This window comes from Crocuta crocuta, unplaced genomic scaffold (assembly GCF_008692635.1).
Source record: "Crocuta crocuta isolate KB4526 unplaced genomic scaffold, BGI_CrCroc_1.0 scaffold331, whole genome shotgun sequence".
Classification (NCBI taxonomy): Eukaryota; Metazoa; Chordata; class Mammalia; order Carnivora; family Hyaenidae; genus Crocuta; species Crocuta crocuta.
This window is the reverse complement of record NW_027531015.1, coordinates 1,226,568-1,242,455: the sequence shown is the minus strand read 5'-3', so window position 1 is coordinate 1,242,455 and position 15,888 is coordinate 1,226,568. Positions and strand designations below refer to the sequence as shown.

Below are 15,888 nucleotides of genomic sequence, written 5' to 3'. Positions count from 1 at the left end.
GCTGGTCGCTAAGAAACCAGAGGAAAAGTTCTGCTTAAGGGTTGGCTGGGAAAGGCAGAGCGTTACCTTATTGGTAGAGAGTAGAGAGAATGGGTTGGCCTAAAGATCCTTCTTTTCTGATTATTGGGTAGAACTACTGTCAATCAGTAGGCCTCTCTGGGCGGGGCTGCTCGTGAGGCCAGCCAGAGCGGCCTTAGCAACGATTTCTGAACTGTGAGGGCTGCCGTTGGGCTGAGCTGCCGGCGGCTGAGACCGGGAGGTCCTGGCTGAGGGCATCAGTTGGTGACATGGTGAGTGTGAAGCTGTAACCGCTTGCTGGGCCAGGGCTGGTGCTGAAGATTCTCTCCGGATAAAAAAAAGGAATTGTGTTTGGTATATGAAATACATTATTCGCCTACCTGATCCTCGAGTGTCGTTTAGTAACCCCTCCTCTCGTGATCAAATGGAAGCACATTGCCCAAGGCTCTTAGGGACACAGGAGCGGCTCTCCTGTTTACCCCCGCCAGCCGCTAATACCAGCACTCTGCTATAGGTTCCATGATGAAAATAGAAACCACTAGCCAGAAAGGAATTGAATACGGAGAATAAGAAACTTAAAAGTCTGTTGGAGGGTCTAGGGCTCTAGGAAAAGAGGTCCTGACCTCCGAAAAAGTGACTGGCCAGGGTAGCTACGAACTCTGCCACTGGTGGGAAGGTGAAGGTTGTGAAGGGTGAACTGTGGAGTTAGGGACCACACCAGTGTATTCGCTGTCCAGGGATCAAGAATCTGCCGCTACCACAACGAACCCACGGAAACTAGTGACTAGGTGCACAGGAGCGCGGAGTCCAGTTGCCGTCTCTGCTGCTACGGCTTCCTAACCCAAAGATGGGGAGACAAGATATTGAAATAAGGCTGCGGAACAACAGCAGGCAGATGACCCACTTTGCCTGGATACTGATAATTGGCCTAACATTTATTCTTATACAGATCACTGGAGTAGTTTTTCACCTGGAAGATGTAGTTTTTCACTTCGTAGCCTCTGCAATACAGAAAAGTAGGCTAAAAGGTGGGAAAGGATATCACGTTTCAGTTAAGCATATCCCACAAAATAAATCTTATTAAGGCCTAGGTAAAAGGTATGCCTTAAACACTTATTTTCAGATATACCAAGTAAGACCAGCCTATTCTGTCATAACATCTTATGTTATAGCATGCCTGCCTTTGCCTCTTTCTCTCAAAAGGTACTAGGTTGAAGGAAAAACAAGTGGTAAAAAGAACCATCAGGCTTTCCACCAAGATATTAATAACTAATAGCATAAATGTTAGCAAAGGGAAAAGGTGGAGATTGGTGATGGTCATTATGTACTAGGGAATAGGGTTCTTGAACATGCTTATTTAATTTATCATCAATTATTCTGGTTCTGGTAACTTTTCCTGTTATGTAGCTTTTCATGCACATGTGTATTTATTACAGGCATCCACAAGTTCAGACCAATGGAAGAAAAGAGCAGCAAAACTTGAATTGAATGAAACCCAAAAGCAAGAAATTAAAGAGGCCTTTGATTTATTTGATGTTGATGGGTCTGGAACCATAGATGTGAAAGAATTGAAGGTTTTGAAATTACTTCTAACTCTAAAACATTTTAAAAACAAATCTTTCAATCTCTAACAGCAGCCTTCTATAGTTTTTAAATTTCTTTTTATTTTTGAAAGAGAGACAGAGCATGAGTGGGGGAGGGGCAGAGAGAGAGAAAGAGAGAGACAGAATCTGAAGCAGGCTTCAGGGTCTGAGCTGCCTGCACAGAACCGGATGCGGGGCTCGAACCCACAACCGTGAGATCATGACCTGAGCCAAGGTCAGACACATAACTGACTGAGCCACCCAGGTGCCCCAACAGTAGCCTTCTAAAAGCTTGGTATAAAGTCTCTTTATTGTGGACACCTACACCATCAGTATATGTACCTGCCCCATAATAACAAAATGATATCTATTCTCATTTTATGAATGAGTACAGCAAAAACTCAAGGTGTAACAGTAGTAACATATCCTATGGCACAATGGGATTGGAACCTAGGCCTGCTGAACTGACTTGCTAGGTTTATGCCTAGTCCATAGTAAAAAAGAGAAAATCTAGTAATAGGTAATTTAAAAGCTAGGAACGAGATTGTGGCATATTATTATTTATTTGATTTCTATTTCAGATTGCAATGCAAGCCTTAGGATTTGAACCAAAGAAAGAAGAAATTAAAAAAATGATAGCTGAAATCGACAAAGAAGGAATTGGCACCATTAGTTTCGAAGATTTTTTGGCCATAATGACTGTAAAAATGGTATAGTAGTGATTTTGTTTTTCAAAGAAATACAAGCAATAACCTTCTAATTATTACTATTATTATTATTATTATTTTTGGCTGGAGCAATCAAAGAATTGGAACTAGGTCTTTAAAAATAGGTGGGATTTAGATAGAGAGGAATAGCAAGATTAAAGACGTTTTCAGGGTAGTAATGAAGACTGTCCAGTGTGGAGAAGGTTATTAGGAAATAATAAGGATAAATGGCTGGATGGAGAAAATGAGGTCAGCATTTTGAAGACTTGAATTCAGGAAACTACTCTTGAGTGCCTATTTTTGCCAGGCACTATTCTAGAGAGCATTGGATGAGACGACCTCCCTGTTAGAGCTTACATTTTTGGTAATTGATATCAATTACTAATAGATGTCCATTATTTTTATCACCCTTGCTTCTTCCACTTGAACAAATTCTGAATTTAAATACCCTGAGAGCAGATGTGAGATTGGAATAATTGTTAAAAGCTAGAACAGTAAGTAAACTCAGCTACCTGGCACATTGCTGCTCTAGACCTCAAACACCCATTAAGTCCAATTTGATAAATAAATGAAAGATCTAATGACATTTAGTTGTTTCTGTTTTTAAAGAGTGAAAAAGAAGAAATATTGAAGGCTTTCAAATTATTTGATGATGATGATACTGGAAGCATAACACTAAACGATATCAAGAGAGTTGCTAAGGAACTAGGGGAAAATTTAACAGATGATGAACTTCAGGTAAATTTTACTTATTTTTATAATTTACATTTATAATTTATATACAATTATANATTTACAGTTTTATTGTTTAGATGGACTCAGATACATTCAAAATAAAATTTGTATATATATTTGAGTATTGTATCATTCACTTTTAATGATTTCACATACCATATTTACATTTTGTTTTACAGGAAATGCTTGATGAAGCTGATCGTGATAGGGATGGAGAAATAAATGAGGAAGAATTTTTGAGAATGATGAAAAAGACCACTCTTTATTAATACTTTTTAAAATTCATTCTGTAAAGTTAATAACATTGTATTTGAAAAACAGTTCCATAATATCTGAATGTATTCATTTTCAATTTTTAGTTTATTTGCACAGATTGGTGACTTGATGTATAATCCATCCAAGAAGTTAGGCTTCTATCAACATGTTGTTAAACATCTATAGCATCAAGAAAGAAAATATAATGATTTCTGTGAACCGTGAATCCAAAACCAGTATTAATTCCAACTGCTATTTTTGGACTCCCAGGGTCTAAAGACTTAGAATTTTTTCAAGTTTAATGAAACTGAGCCCACATCCAAATGAATTTGGCAAACAAACAATTACTTTCCCTATTATTTTCCTTTGTGTAACTCTTTAAAAACTGATAAATATTTGCTTTTTAATCAGTTATTCAGATATGTAAAGTATTAAATAAAATTGCCTAGCAAATACTTTATTTGCTAGTTTTCTTCTTATAAAGAAACTCAAAGCACTTATACTACCCAGATTTTCCTGTAAGTTTGACCCTGCAAGTGAGCATTTAATGACTCTGTCTTGGGCCGTGGTAGGGATTTTACATGTTATCTCAGTTAATATGTTACAACTTGGAAGCTGGTGGTATTAGCTCCATTTTACTACATACAAGAAAACTAAAGTTCAGAGAAATTTAAACATTGCTCAATTGCTCATAGATAATAAAACATGGATTGTAAATCTTGTATCCTTATGCTTCATTATGCAGCTTCGCTATGGATAAAAACTCTCAGGATAAGTATATATTTTCTAACTCATTTAATATTTTGACTCTTGTAATTTAACTTTGTTTCCTATGAAAGAGCCAATCTATTGACAAAGGCAGTCTCAAGATACAGTCTTTTGATTTCCCACTGGGTCACACAAGACTGGGCCTTGGGCCCAGTACACTTCTTTACCAAGAGACAGAGTCTCTATAGCTTGTGCTGGAATTGTCTGAATATCTTTCCACTTCAGACTCAATGTGTGCTTTTTTCTGCTTAAGCATTGTGTGTAATATAGTGCCTGTATATGTAATATGACACCTGGCCAACTCCACTTTGAAAAGAGGATATACCCTTTGGCAGGGGGTGGGGTCCTTCTGCTGTGCAACAGGATGGGTTGGTACAGGCCAGTTGCCCTATATTGGCTTCTGGGAGGGACCACTTGGCCATGGAAAACTGACATACACTACTGAAACTGATACTGCTTGGTCTTTTCTCTATATGAGTAAAGAATTGTTCCACCAAGTAGCTGATTGCATTCTGTTTTCTTTGGCAACTAAACTGATACCAAGATGCACTGGCAGAAGCTCTCAGATTTCTGTTCCTGATAAAGGCAACAGGTGCCACTTGCTGGACACCAACTCTTCCTAAACTTAAGTAATGGTTTTTGGGGCAAGAAAGGCTTGCAGAAAATATAACTTTAATTGTCCCACTTAGTTCATTTTTAGTTCAACTGAAATGAAGACTCGAGTCTGTCAACACAGGTTTTTTTTTTTTAATTGAAGCTGGAATGGCATATATATGCTTATGCGCATTATGCGTATCCTGTGTTCCACAGGATCTTTAATTCATAATTAGCATTTCCTGCTAAAGAAAAATATAACTAATAAACATGCTTCATAAGTGAAAATTATGGCCTTCAAGTTGTTAAATGATTTATATTTTTAAGTGGGTAATACACTTAAAAATTATATGCATGAACAAGTTCTAAGAGTTCTAAATAGAAGTCTCCTCATCAATCCCCAGTTCTCTCCAAACAGAATGTCCTTTATCGCTACTTCAACATTGTATGGAAGTGCTAGCCAGTACATTAAGGCAAGAAGCAGAAAACAAAGAAACCAGAAAGGAGGAAATAAAATTCTTTCCATTTGCAGATGACATTATATTTATACATACTCAAAAGAATTTAGAGATTGCTGGATGCAAGTTGTTATGCAAATACAAATAGAAACGGAATTATATTTTTATAAACCAGGTATGAATAATTAGAAAGTGAAATTTAAGAGACGATTAATAGTATTAAAAATATAAAAATCTTATGACTGAATCTAATGAAGACATACAGGTCTTCAACATCAAAACTATGAAAGAGTACTGAGAGAGATTAAAGAAGACTTAAATAAATGGAAGAATATTATGTTCATGGACTGGAAGACTCAGTATTATACAGATGTCAATTCTTCTTTTATTGATCTGTAGCTATAGTGCAATCAAAATCCTAACCTATGTGAAACTTGACAAGCTAATTCTAAAATTTATGTGGAAATCCAAGGGGCTGATACTCAAAGAACAAGGTGAGAGGCCAGCTTACCTGATTATCAAGAATTATTATAGAGTCATAGTAGTTAAAACAGTGTGATGTTGGGGCACCTGGGTGGCTCAGTCAGTTGAACTAACGGCTCTTGGTTTAGGCTCAGGTCATGATTTCACAGTTTGTGAGTTTGAGCCCCACATCAGGTTCTGTGCTGGCAGTGCGAAGCCTGCTTGGGATTCTCCCCCTCCTCTGCTCATGCTGACTCTATCTCTCTCAAAATAAATAAACTTAAACAAAATAGTGTGGTGGTCACTAGGATAGACTAATTGACAAATGGAATAGAACAGAAAGTCCTGAAACACACTCATATGTATATGCCACTGATTTAAGACACAAGTAACTGCAGTGGGACATCTCCATTATAATAAATTGTTCCTAGTCAACAGGATATCTAAAAATAATAAAAGAAAACATGATCCCAACCTCATACTATACATAAAAATTAATTCTAAATTATTGTTGATCAAGACATGAAAGGTAAGAATATATCATCATGACCTTGGGGTCAGGTTCCTAATTAGGACACACAAAAACCATTATCTTTAAGGGAAAACATTTGATAAAGTGTACTATAAGTAAGAACTTATCTTCATGAAAGGAGAGAATGAGACATATGCTATTAATTGGAAAAAGATATTTTCAATAAATATGCCTGACTAAATACTTATATGGAGAATATACAACTTGAATATTGTTAAAACGTGTGCTTTTAAAACTTACTCTTTGACATTCCTCCCAACAACAGGAAGAGTTTGACTTTCCCTCTCTCCGAATCTCTTTGACATTCCTCCCAACAACAGGAAGAGTTTGACTTTCCCTCTCTCCGAATGTGGGTTGTACATAGTGACTTGCTTCTGAACCACTAGAATGTAGCGGAAGTGACACTTCATAACTTCTGATGATAAGTTAGGAAAGGTGATATATCCTCTGCCTGGTTCTTTTTTCTGAGCACCCAGCCTTGGAATCCTTCCACTATGCTATGTGAGGCAACCATATGGCATGACTACATGAAGGTATTCTGGGTATAGTCCCATGGAGATTCCAGCCAATGGGAGTGCGGACTACCAGACAGATAAGTTAGTAACTCTTTGGATGGTTTCAGTATCCAGCCTTTGAGCCACCATAGTTGATTCTGAGAGACAAGATGAGTCCACCAAGCCCTGCCTAAATTATAGATTTATAAGCAAAATAAACCCTATTATTTTTTTTTAATGTTTTATTTATTTCTAGGAGAGAGAGAGAGAGAGAGAGAGAGAGTGTGAGCAGGAGAGGGTCAGAGAGAGAAGGATTCACAGACTCTGAAACAGGCTCCAGGCTCTGAGCTGGCAGTCAGCACAGAGCCCGACGCGGGGCTCGAACCCACGAACCGCGAGATCATGACCTAAGCGAAAGTCGACGCCCAACCGACTAAGCCACCCAGGCGCCCCATAATAAACCCTATTATTATTTTAAACCAGTACATTTTAGGGTAGTTTTTGGAGCAACAATAGAATACAGCATTCATCCTAGACTTATTATAGTTTACCTTTAATTAGTACTCTTACAATTTCCCCCAAGTAGAGAATTTTACAACAGTAAATTTGTAACTCCATCTATCTCTCTGATCTATTGTGCTATTGTCATATATTTTACTTCTATTTATAATCAAATCCATTTATTATTATTATTTTTTTTATTATATTTGTCTCATATAAACCAGTCTGTTTCACTTAATTACATACCCTTTCTGGTTCTCTTCATTCCTTTATGGAAGCCTGTGGGTCCATATAGAATCATTTTCTTCAGCCTGAATAAGTCTTTATGGTGAAGATCTATTGGTAATAAATTCTCTCAGCTTTTGTTTGTCTGAAAAGGCCTTAATTTTTGCCTTCTTTTTTTGAATAATTTCTATTGTGTATAGAGTCCTAGGTGTGGTAGAATGGTATTTTTTAAAGCTTTAGCATTTTAAAGTCATTCCATTATGTGCTGATATTCATAATTTCTTTTGAAAAGTAAGTTTATAGCTTTATTGTTGCTTCTTTGAAGGTAATGTGTGGGATTATTTTCCCCTCTGAGTGCTTTTAAGATTTTTCTCTTTGTCTTGGTTATTAGCAGTATAACTGTGATATACTCAGGTGTGGTTTTCCTTATGCTTGTATTCTACATGAGATTCACAGAGTGTCTTCCTAGGACTCCAATTAAATACATGCATGTTAGACTTTATCACCATTCTTCATTATCTCTCACTCTTTTCTGGGTTTTCTATCCTTTTTTCTCTCCATGCCTCAAATTTAAATATAGCTTACTGACTTGTTTTCTGATGAGGTTTTTGGGGGTGATAGTGGGGTTCATGGGGTCCAGAACTAACAACCAAGAAAGAATTCTTGAAGATGTCTTTGGTGCAAAAAGGTGATTGTATTAAAGCACAAGGACAGCACTCGTGAGCAGGAAGAGCTGCCCCAGGACCACGAGGAGAAACTGGTTATACACTCTGGGGTTGGGGGGAGGTTAAGTCCAGTGGAAGTTTCTGGTGAGATTTTCATATGCTGAAGACTCACAGGATACTGGAGGCCTAGTTATTGTCCAGCTAAGGTTGTTCTTCCCTCTAGCAAAGTATTAGCATTAAGACAGTAAGGAGTTCCTAGAGAAACATTTTACTCTACCAGTCTCAAGTACTTGTCAGTGGGGTACAGGATATAAGGAAATTTAGTTCTATCTGCCATTTCCTTCTGCCTTTGTTTCCCACATCACTATGGAGGGGTGATGGAGACATAGGTCCTGCAGGACTATGATCTCTATCAGTTAACCGCCTGTTTTTCCCCTTTCCTTTCTTCTTGGGCAGCCAGGAGTGCTTGAGGAATATCACACACATCCCACCTGGGGGTGGGAGGGAGGATGGGGGATATTTGCCCCTGTCTGCTTGTCTAATGATCCCTCATCATTTTCCAGTTTACCAGAAGTTCTCTCACAGATTCCAGGTCTCTGTTAAAATTTTCCATATTCTCCTCAGTTTTATTGAACCCATGAATTACCTTTAAAATCCTTGTCTTATTACTTTAATATCTTATTTCTAGGTCCATTTTTGTTGTTCTTTTAAATTCTGGCTTTTAGTTATTTGGTTCTTTTTTTTTTTTTTGCCAGATATTGTGGATGCAAAATTGGAGAGACTATAAATGCTATCATCTTCTTTCACAGAAGTTTAAGTTTTTTTCCAGCTGGTATATAAAGTATAGGAGGATAATTTTGATTCTTTTGATAAATAGTTTTAGTCATTATTAAGGATTTTCTATTTCATGTTTGCCCTTACTCCCAAATGTATGACTTCTGTGTTGACTGAAAGCCCAGGGTATCTGCAGACATCCCTGTTTCCCTTCATTTTGCCTGGGCTTAAAGTCAAATTTTAATCTTCGCAGCATCACACAGCTATTTAATTAAATTTTCACCTAGTTCTTTGTTCTCTTGGATGCTGTTTTCTGTTGGGTTTTTGGGGTCTCGCCCAAGGCATGTGTAACTAAGGAATTAGCCAGTGAGGTAGGAGTATTTGGATGGTTTTTCAGTTAACTTTACCTTGAATCCCAGCTCTCTATAATTTTTCCTCCCAAGTGCTAGATACTTTGTCATCCCCAAATTCCAACCTGTTTCTCCTCAGCTCAGTAGATTCCTGCCTTTTTGCTTGAGGCCTATTTTCTCTATTCATTTTTTTTTAAAGTTTTAATTTAAATTCCACTTAGCACACAGTGTAAAATTAGTTTCAGGCATACAATATAGTGACTCAACATTTCCATACAATAGCCGGTGCCCATCACAAGTGCACTCCTTAATCCTCATCACCCCACTTTCCTCCCCTTCTGGTAACCATCAGTTTGTTATCTACAGTTAAGAGTCTGTTTCTTGGTTAGTCTCTCTTTTCCTTTTGCTCCTTTGTTTTCTTTCTTAAATTCCACATATGAGTAAAATCAATTGGTATTTGTCCTTCTCTGACTGACTTATTTCGCTTAGGATAATATCCTCTAGCTCCATCAATATTGTTGCAAATGGCAAGATTTTATTCTTTGTTACGGCTGAAAATAGTCCATTGTATACATATGTATACCACATCTTCTTTATTCGTTCATACAATGTATACCACATTCATTCTTCATTCATCAGTTGATAGACGTTTGGGCTCTTTCCATAATTTGGCTATTGTTGATAATGCTGATATAAACATCCCTTTGAATTAGTATTTTTGTATTTAGGTAAAGACCTAGTAGTACAATTGCTGGATCATAGGGTAGTTCTATTATCAATTTTTTGAGGAACTTCATACTGTTTTCCAAAGTGGCTGCACCAGTTTGCATTTCCACAAACAGTATAAGATTGTTCTTTATCTGCATCCTTGCCAACAACAGTTATTTCTTGTGTTGTTAATTTTAGCCATCTGATGGATGTGAGATGATATCTAAAGAACTTATAAAACCCAACACTCAAAAAACAATCCAATTAAAAAACAGGCAGAAGATATGGATAGACATTTTTCCAAAGAAGACATACAGATTGGCTAACAGACACATGAAGAGATGCTCAACATCACTCATCATCAGGGATATGTCCCCTGTTTTTTGAACTGGAAAATGCCCTCAGGGAAAAATTCATGATGAGTGTGGCACTCCCCTCCAGTGCTTCTCTTCTTTCAAGGATTGTAGCTTTTCCTTTCCAATCTTGTCTGAACTGAACTGGGTACTTACCTGTTCCTTCACACAGTGTTTTCATATACCAGCTTTTATAGTTGTTTTCAGCAGGAAGAAAAGTTTATCATATCCTGAACTAAAAATGCCAATATTATTTTCAGGAAAATAAATCTGACTGATGACCCTGGACTGGCACTGGGAGAGACTGTTGGCTGAAAGGCCAGGTAAGAGGCTACTGCAATCATTTAAACAAGGGATGGTGAGGACATAATAGATAGCTGCATTTGGTTTAGAAAAAAAAGAGGTGAGATTCAAATCTTTCATTCATCTTATCTTATTTTCATTCACAGAACTCTGATGAAAGAGTAATATTAAGGAACAATTACTGAATTAGGCACTGTTCTACCACCTTTACATGGACTTGCTTAAATCCTATGCCTATTGGACACTATTATTATCATTTTGATTTTACAGATGAGAAAACTAAGATACAGAGAGTTTAAGTGACTATCTCAACATCACATGGACATTAAATGGACTTTGAGTCAGGCCTGCTGATTCCGCCACTGTGCTCTCATCAATCCTTGCAACAGGTGTGATCCTTTAAATGGGGTAGGGAGGGTTGATAGCCAATATTCCAAAGGGAGAAAAGGAGACAAATGGATGCATTAGTTCCTGAGCACTTTTTGTTATTGTTTGGAAAAGTAAGTGGAATTAACTCTTTGGGAAAGTGATAAATCCAGAGAAGTGAAACCAAAGAAAAAGATGAATCTGTTTTTCTTTTGTAAATAAAAGAATAGATTTAAATCTTCATGATTTCAATAGTAGAGAGTTGTGAGGTGGCCAAGAGTAGGCAGTCAAGGCAAGTGGATAACTTGGAAGATCAGAGATTGATTATAGTGATGAAAGTTATTGCTTTATGTTTTCTATATGGACATTTCCTCCACAAGTAATTTTCTCTTGTTTTCTTGGTGATGGCTCATTTTAATCAGAAAACTTAAAGTACACATTTAAGTATTTGCTGGATGAGTGAAAGAGAGAAGCACAACTTTAACGCTAAGAGCATTAAGAGTTCACGGTACTTCATATCCAGGGAGTTGGTCACACAGGATGAAGGATAGAGGTCACCCCACTAGAGGGCGTTAAGGTCTTGTCTCAGTGTCGCGAATGAAGGTGTGGTTTGATTTATGCTTGTTTTGATAGTTTGACATAAATTAGAAAAGGATTTAAAGAAAGATCGAAATTAGAGATGTAATTTATCTAGCAATCTAATTTATCTAGTAACCTTGGAAATGCTGCGGATAAGTCACATATCAAACTGTATATGTATCAACTGCATTTATATCAAACTGTATAAAAATAATGACTTAAACACCTATAACTGTGAGTAGCAATCCCATGCTATCACTTACTAAACACCCTTGACCTGCTGTGCCCTCAGGAGTGTTTAGGGACTGGACATAAGAAGTGTCATGACTCTCATGTTTTTACTACTAATTTAATCAAAGGGCTTCTTGCCAAAGGACTAAAGTTGAAATACCCCTTTCATCATCAACACAGTAGGGGAATATCTTCGAGGCATTTGGCCAGAGGACAAAGGACACACAAACTTTTTGCCAAGCATGTTGAAAAGAGAGAATATTTTAGGAAAACTACTTACAAGATAAGATTTAAAATTAACTTTGAGCAGTCAGATAAGCATATAGAGATAAAGGCTCTGATGATGGAAGCAACAGCCGAGAATACCTTGGGACACACTAAAGAATCAGCAAAACATAGGTAATGGGGAGAAAGCAGCTATCTAATTTGAGCAAGTGTAGAGACCATTTTCTTACCCATGCCTGGCTAAGCATGGTGTGTGCGTGTGTGTGTGTGTGTGTGTGTGTGTGTGTGTGTACAGCAGCTACTGTGTGTGAATAACATCCCCCTTCCCCAAATGTGTATTTTTGATAAATTTTAGTATGAAATTATGCATAATCATATATCTAGTCATTATTTCTCAAAATAAGTTCAGTCCTCCAAGTCCTTTTTATTTATTTTATATAAAATGTAGATTAATGAATCCTATCAGTTGTCTAAAATGAGTTGACACTACCTAATTAACAAAGCCAAAATTTCTTGCCCCAACTTGTAAAACATGATAAAGAACATGTGTTAAACAATGCTTATTTTTGTCTGAATATGTTAGGTGTTGGCAGAAAGAACACTTATTTTTTTTTTTTTAAGATTTTTATTTATTTCTAGGAGAGAGAGAGAGACAGCATGAGCAGAGGAGGGTCAGAGAGAGAGGGAGTCACAGACTGAAACAGGCTCCAGGCTCTGAGCTGGCAGTCAGCAAAGAGCCCGACGCGGAGCTCAAACCCACGAACCGCGAGATCATGACCTAAGCGAAAGTCGGACGCTTAACCGACTAAGCCACCCAGGCGCCCCAAAAAACACTTATTCTTAATGTCCTTGTGTGTTTCCTACCCATTGTTTCAATGTTATATCATGAAATCCTTCATGTCATTTATTTTTCCAAAACTCAATTACTTAGATTAATTCAGAAACTCAGTATAAATGGCTATTAGTTCTCAGGTTGTAACTCTATGCTGAACAGTATTAAAAAAATCTATCTTACAAAGAATATTTCCTAATTAAAATCTAATCAAAATTGATAATAATCAGTAAAACTACCATTTTTAAAGCTTCTGCCAGCGGCACCTGGATGGTTCAGTTGGCTGAGTATCCGACTCTTGATTTCAGTTTAGGTCATAATCCCAGAGTCATGGACTCAAGCCCCTTGTCAGGTTCTGTACTGAATGTGAAGCCTGCTTGAGATTTATCTCTCTCTCTCCCTCTGGCCCTCTCCCCTGCTGATGTGCTTTCTCTCTAAATAAATAAATAAGAAGACAAACAAAGCTTCTACCAATTTCTCAATTGTTTCAGAAAATTTGCAGATGACTAGTCCTGTTTCCTTAGGTCCTTTTTTTTTTTCTCAAAAGTGGAAGATCTGAACTCTCCTAAGTAGTGTTGATGCCCAGTAAGTAAGCAAAATACGTAACACATCAACTGTGGAGTATGACTTGGGGGACAGAAAAGGTCCAACGGCTTCAAATGTGCTCTTCCACACCTGGGCATGATTTGGATTATTTCCGGTTTAGAAGATGAAGTTGGAGTCATTGTCTCCATAGCAGAAAATTAACAGACATATGGAGTGTGCACACACAACGCCTTTCTAGTCCTCAAGTCACCGTTTAACTAGATTGGACAGTTTGTCCATGCCACTTAACTTCTCTGGGCTTCCTGTTGCAGCATACATAAAAGGTGGATAAGAAAACTGTCTAAAAGGTACCACTGAACTACTGAAAACCCAGATGACAAGGGAAAACCCAGATTACATACTTATTAAATATAATACAGAAAATTATACAATAAGCACTATGCATTTACCACCTAGATTTAAAAGATGCAGTTTGCTGAAATTTGCACAAATCTCATTTCTTATTAAGAAATAAAACATTACAGATAGAGCAAAAGTCATTCTCTTGCCTTCACTATCATCTCTCCCTTTCTTCTCAGAAGTAGTTGGTGTGTATCACTTCCAACCATATGTTTATCCTTTTACTATACAAGTATGTATTGCTAAAACTATAAACTATTGTTGCTGGTATTCCAAAGTTTACTTGATAGAAAGCATGTATAAATATTCTTTACAGTTTGATTTTTTGTTTGACGTTATATTTTTGAGATCCATTCACATTCGATATATGCTACTATTGTTCATTCATTTCAACTGCTCTGTACAATTCTGTTATGTGAACAGTTTATATATTTTTCTACAACAAGTTAGATTGTTTCCATATTTGTACTATTCAGAATAGCACTATAATTAACATCCTTACATTTTCTGGGATAGCCACTGTCTTAATCAGCTTGGGTTACCATAACAAAATAACATACATCAGGTGGTTTAAACAACCAAAATTTATATTATCACAGTCCCAAAAGCTAGAAGTACAAGATCAGGGTGCCAGTGTGATTGGGTTCTGGTGAGAGCTCTCCCCTGGCCTGTAGACAGTCACCTTCTAGCTATGTCATCACATGGCAGAATGAGGGAGAATGAGAGAGAGGAGGAGAGTGAGATCTACCTCTTCCTATGCTATGAGTTTAGGGCCCCACCACCCTGTGACATCATTTAACCTTAATTACCTACTACAGACCCAATCAGCAGATATAGTCACATTGGGTGTTAGGGCTTCAACTTAGGAATTTTGGGAGGACACAGTGTGGTCCATAGCATCCACCAACAGTGAAATTGCTAGCTTGTATGAAATCTGTGAAATCTACATCTTCAACTTCTCTGGGTTTTTCCAAATTGTTCTCCAAAATGGTTGCAATATTTTAGATGCCCATCAGCAAGTATATAGATGACAGGGGATGATTCTTCTTCTTCTTCTTCTTCTTCTTCTTCTTCTTCTTCTTCTGCTTCTGCTTCTTTAATGTTTATTTGTTTTTTTTGAGAGAGAGAGCAAGTAGAGGAGGGGCAGAGAGAGGGGCTGAGGATCGAAAGCAGTCTCTATGCTGATAGCAGTGAGCTCTATGTGGGGCTCAAACTCACAAACCGTGAGATCATGACCTGAGCTGAAGTCAGATGCTCAACCAACTGAGCCACCCAGGTGCTCCGAGATAGAAGGTACAATCGGTCCAAGTTGCAACTTTGTTTCCATTATGTGGAAAGTCTTCTTCCAAGTAGCTGTCTAAACAATGGCTTCTGTCAACCAGTTCTTTCATTTATGGCCATGGTGCTATGTGGAGTGGTGTGTTCTCTTCTCTAATCCCAATATGGAAAACACTAACATTACTCAATCAATAGAGTTTCGTTAGGGGTCAATGATATGGAGTAGAAGAACTAAGTAGAACTCAGAAGAGTTCTTTCCCAGAGAAGCCAGGTCTCATTTGCTGGGAACAAAAGATAACCAATAAAGTTTCAAGTCCACTACAGTAGAGTGCCTCATGAGACAATCATCTCTGGTTCTAGTTGTGAAAAGCCAGCATACTTTGACATCCACAGTAATTTCTTTCTTTCTTTTTTTCAAATTGGGTATTTAATGTTCCTTAAAATGGCTTAAATGCCATTTGATTTTCTCCTTCTTATTCACTGTGGTCCCCCCATTTTTAGCATTTTGCTTTCTTATTTCTTCTGCATTGAGGAGCCCTGAGTTCCTTTTGTTAATGTATTACCTTTTGTTACTGTGACACCTCCTCATGCAAAGGTAGGGGCATTTTACTTGCCCCCTGAGGTATTCATCCATGAATTGAGAAGAGTCTGATTAGAGAAAGAGATGGTTTCAATCATGAGACAGTCTATGAATCAAAGGGATTTTTCAGAGTGAGTTAAACAATCTATTTTCCTTCCTGTATGTGTCACCATTTTTCTGGAAACTCTTACTTATCAGGTAAAACTGTACTTAGGGAGGTTCTCTGACAGCTTAATCATGGTCTCTGCTGGATCCCACAGCGAAGCCAGAAAGCTGAAAGTGTTTGCAGCTCTCATTTCCGTGGCAACTGTCTGAAGGGCCAAATATAGGAGCATTATTTCTCTGTAGGACCCAGCAGAAGAAGGAA

General features: G+C 37.6%; 1 protein-coding gene across 1 annotated transcript; it reads left to right on the top strand.

Annotated features, from left to right (window-relative positions):
* The first annotated feature begins 159 nt into the window (after nt 1-159).
* On the top strand, nt 160-4,015 carry LOC144237222 (centrin-4-like). Its single transcript, XM_077770896.1, has 5 exons — nt 160-290; nt 1,455-1,592; nt 2,183-2,311; nt 2,918-3,046; nt 3,223-4,015. Exons 1-5 carry the CDS (start codon nt 288-290, stop codon nt 3,310-3,312), a joined length of 489 nt encoding a protein of 162 aa, XP_077627022.1. The 5' UTR covers nt 160-287; the 3' UTR covers nt 3,313-4,015.
* The last annotated feature ends 11,873 nt before the right edge of the window (nt 4,016-15,888 follow it).

Excerpts from the sequence above, each read along its gene's own strand:
- LOC144237222 (XM_077770896.1), top strand. Across the intron at positions 1,593-2,182 it reads TAGATGTGAAAGAATTGAAG|ATTGCAATGCAAGCCTTAGG; the intron begins GTTTTGAAATTA and ends TTTCTATTTCAG. Across the intron at positions 2,312-2,917 it reads CCATAATGACTGTAAAAATG|AGTGAAAAAGAAGAAATATT; the intron begins GTATAGTAGTGA and ends CTGTTTTTAAAG.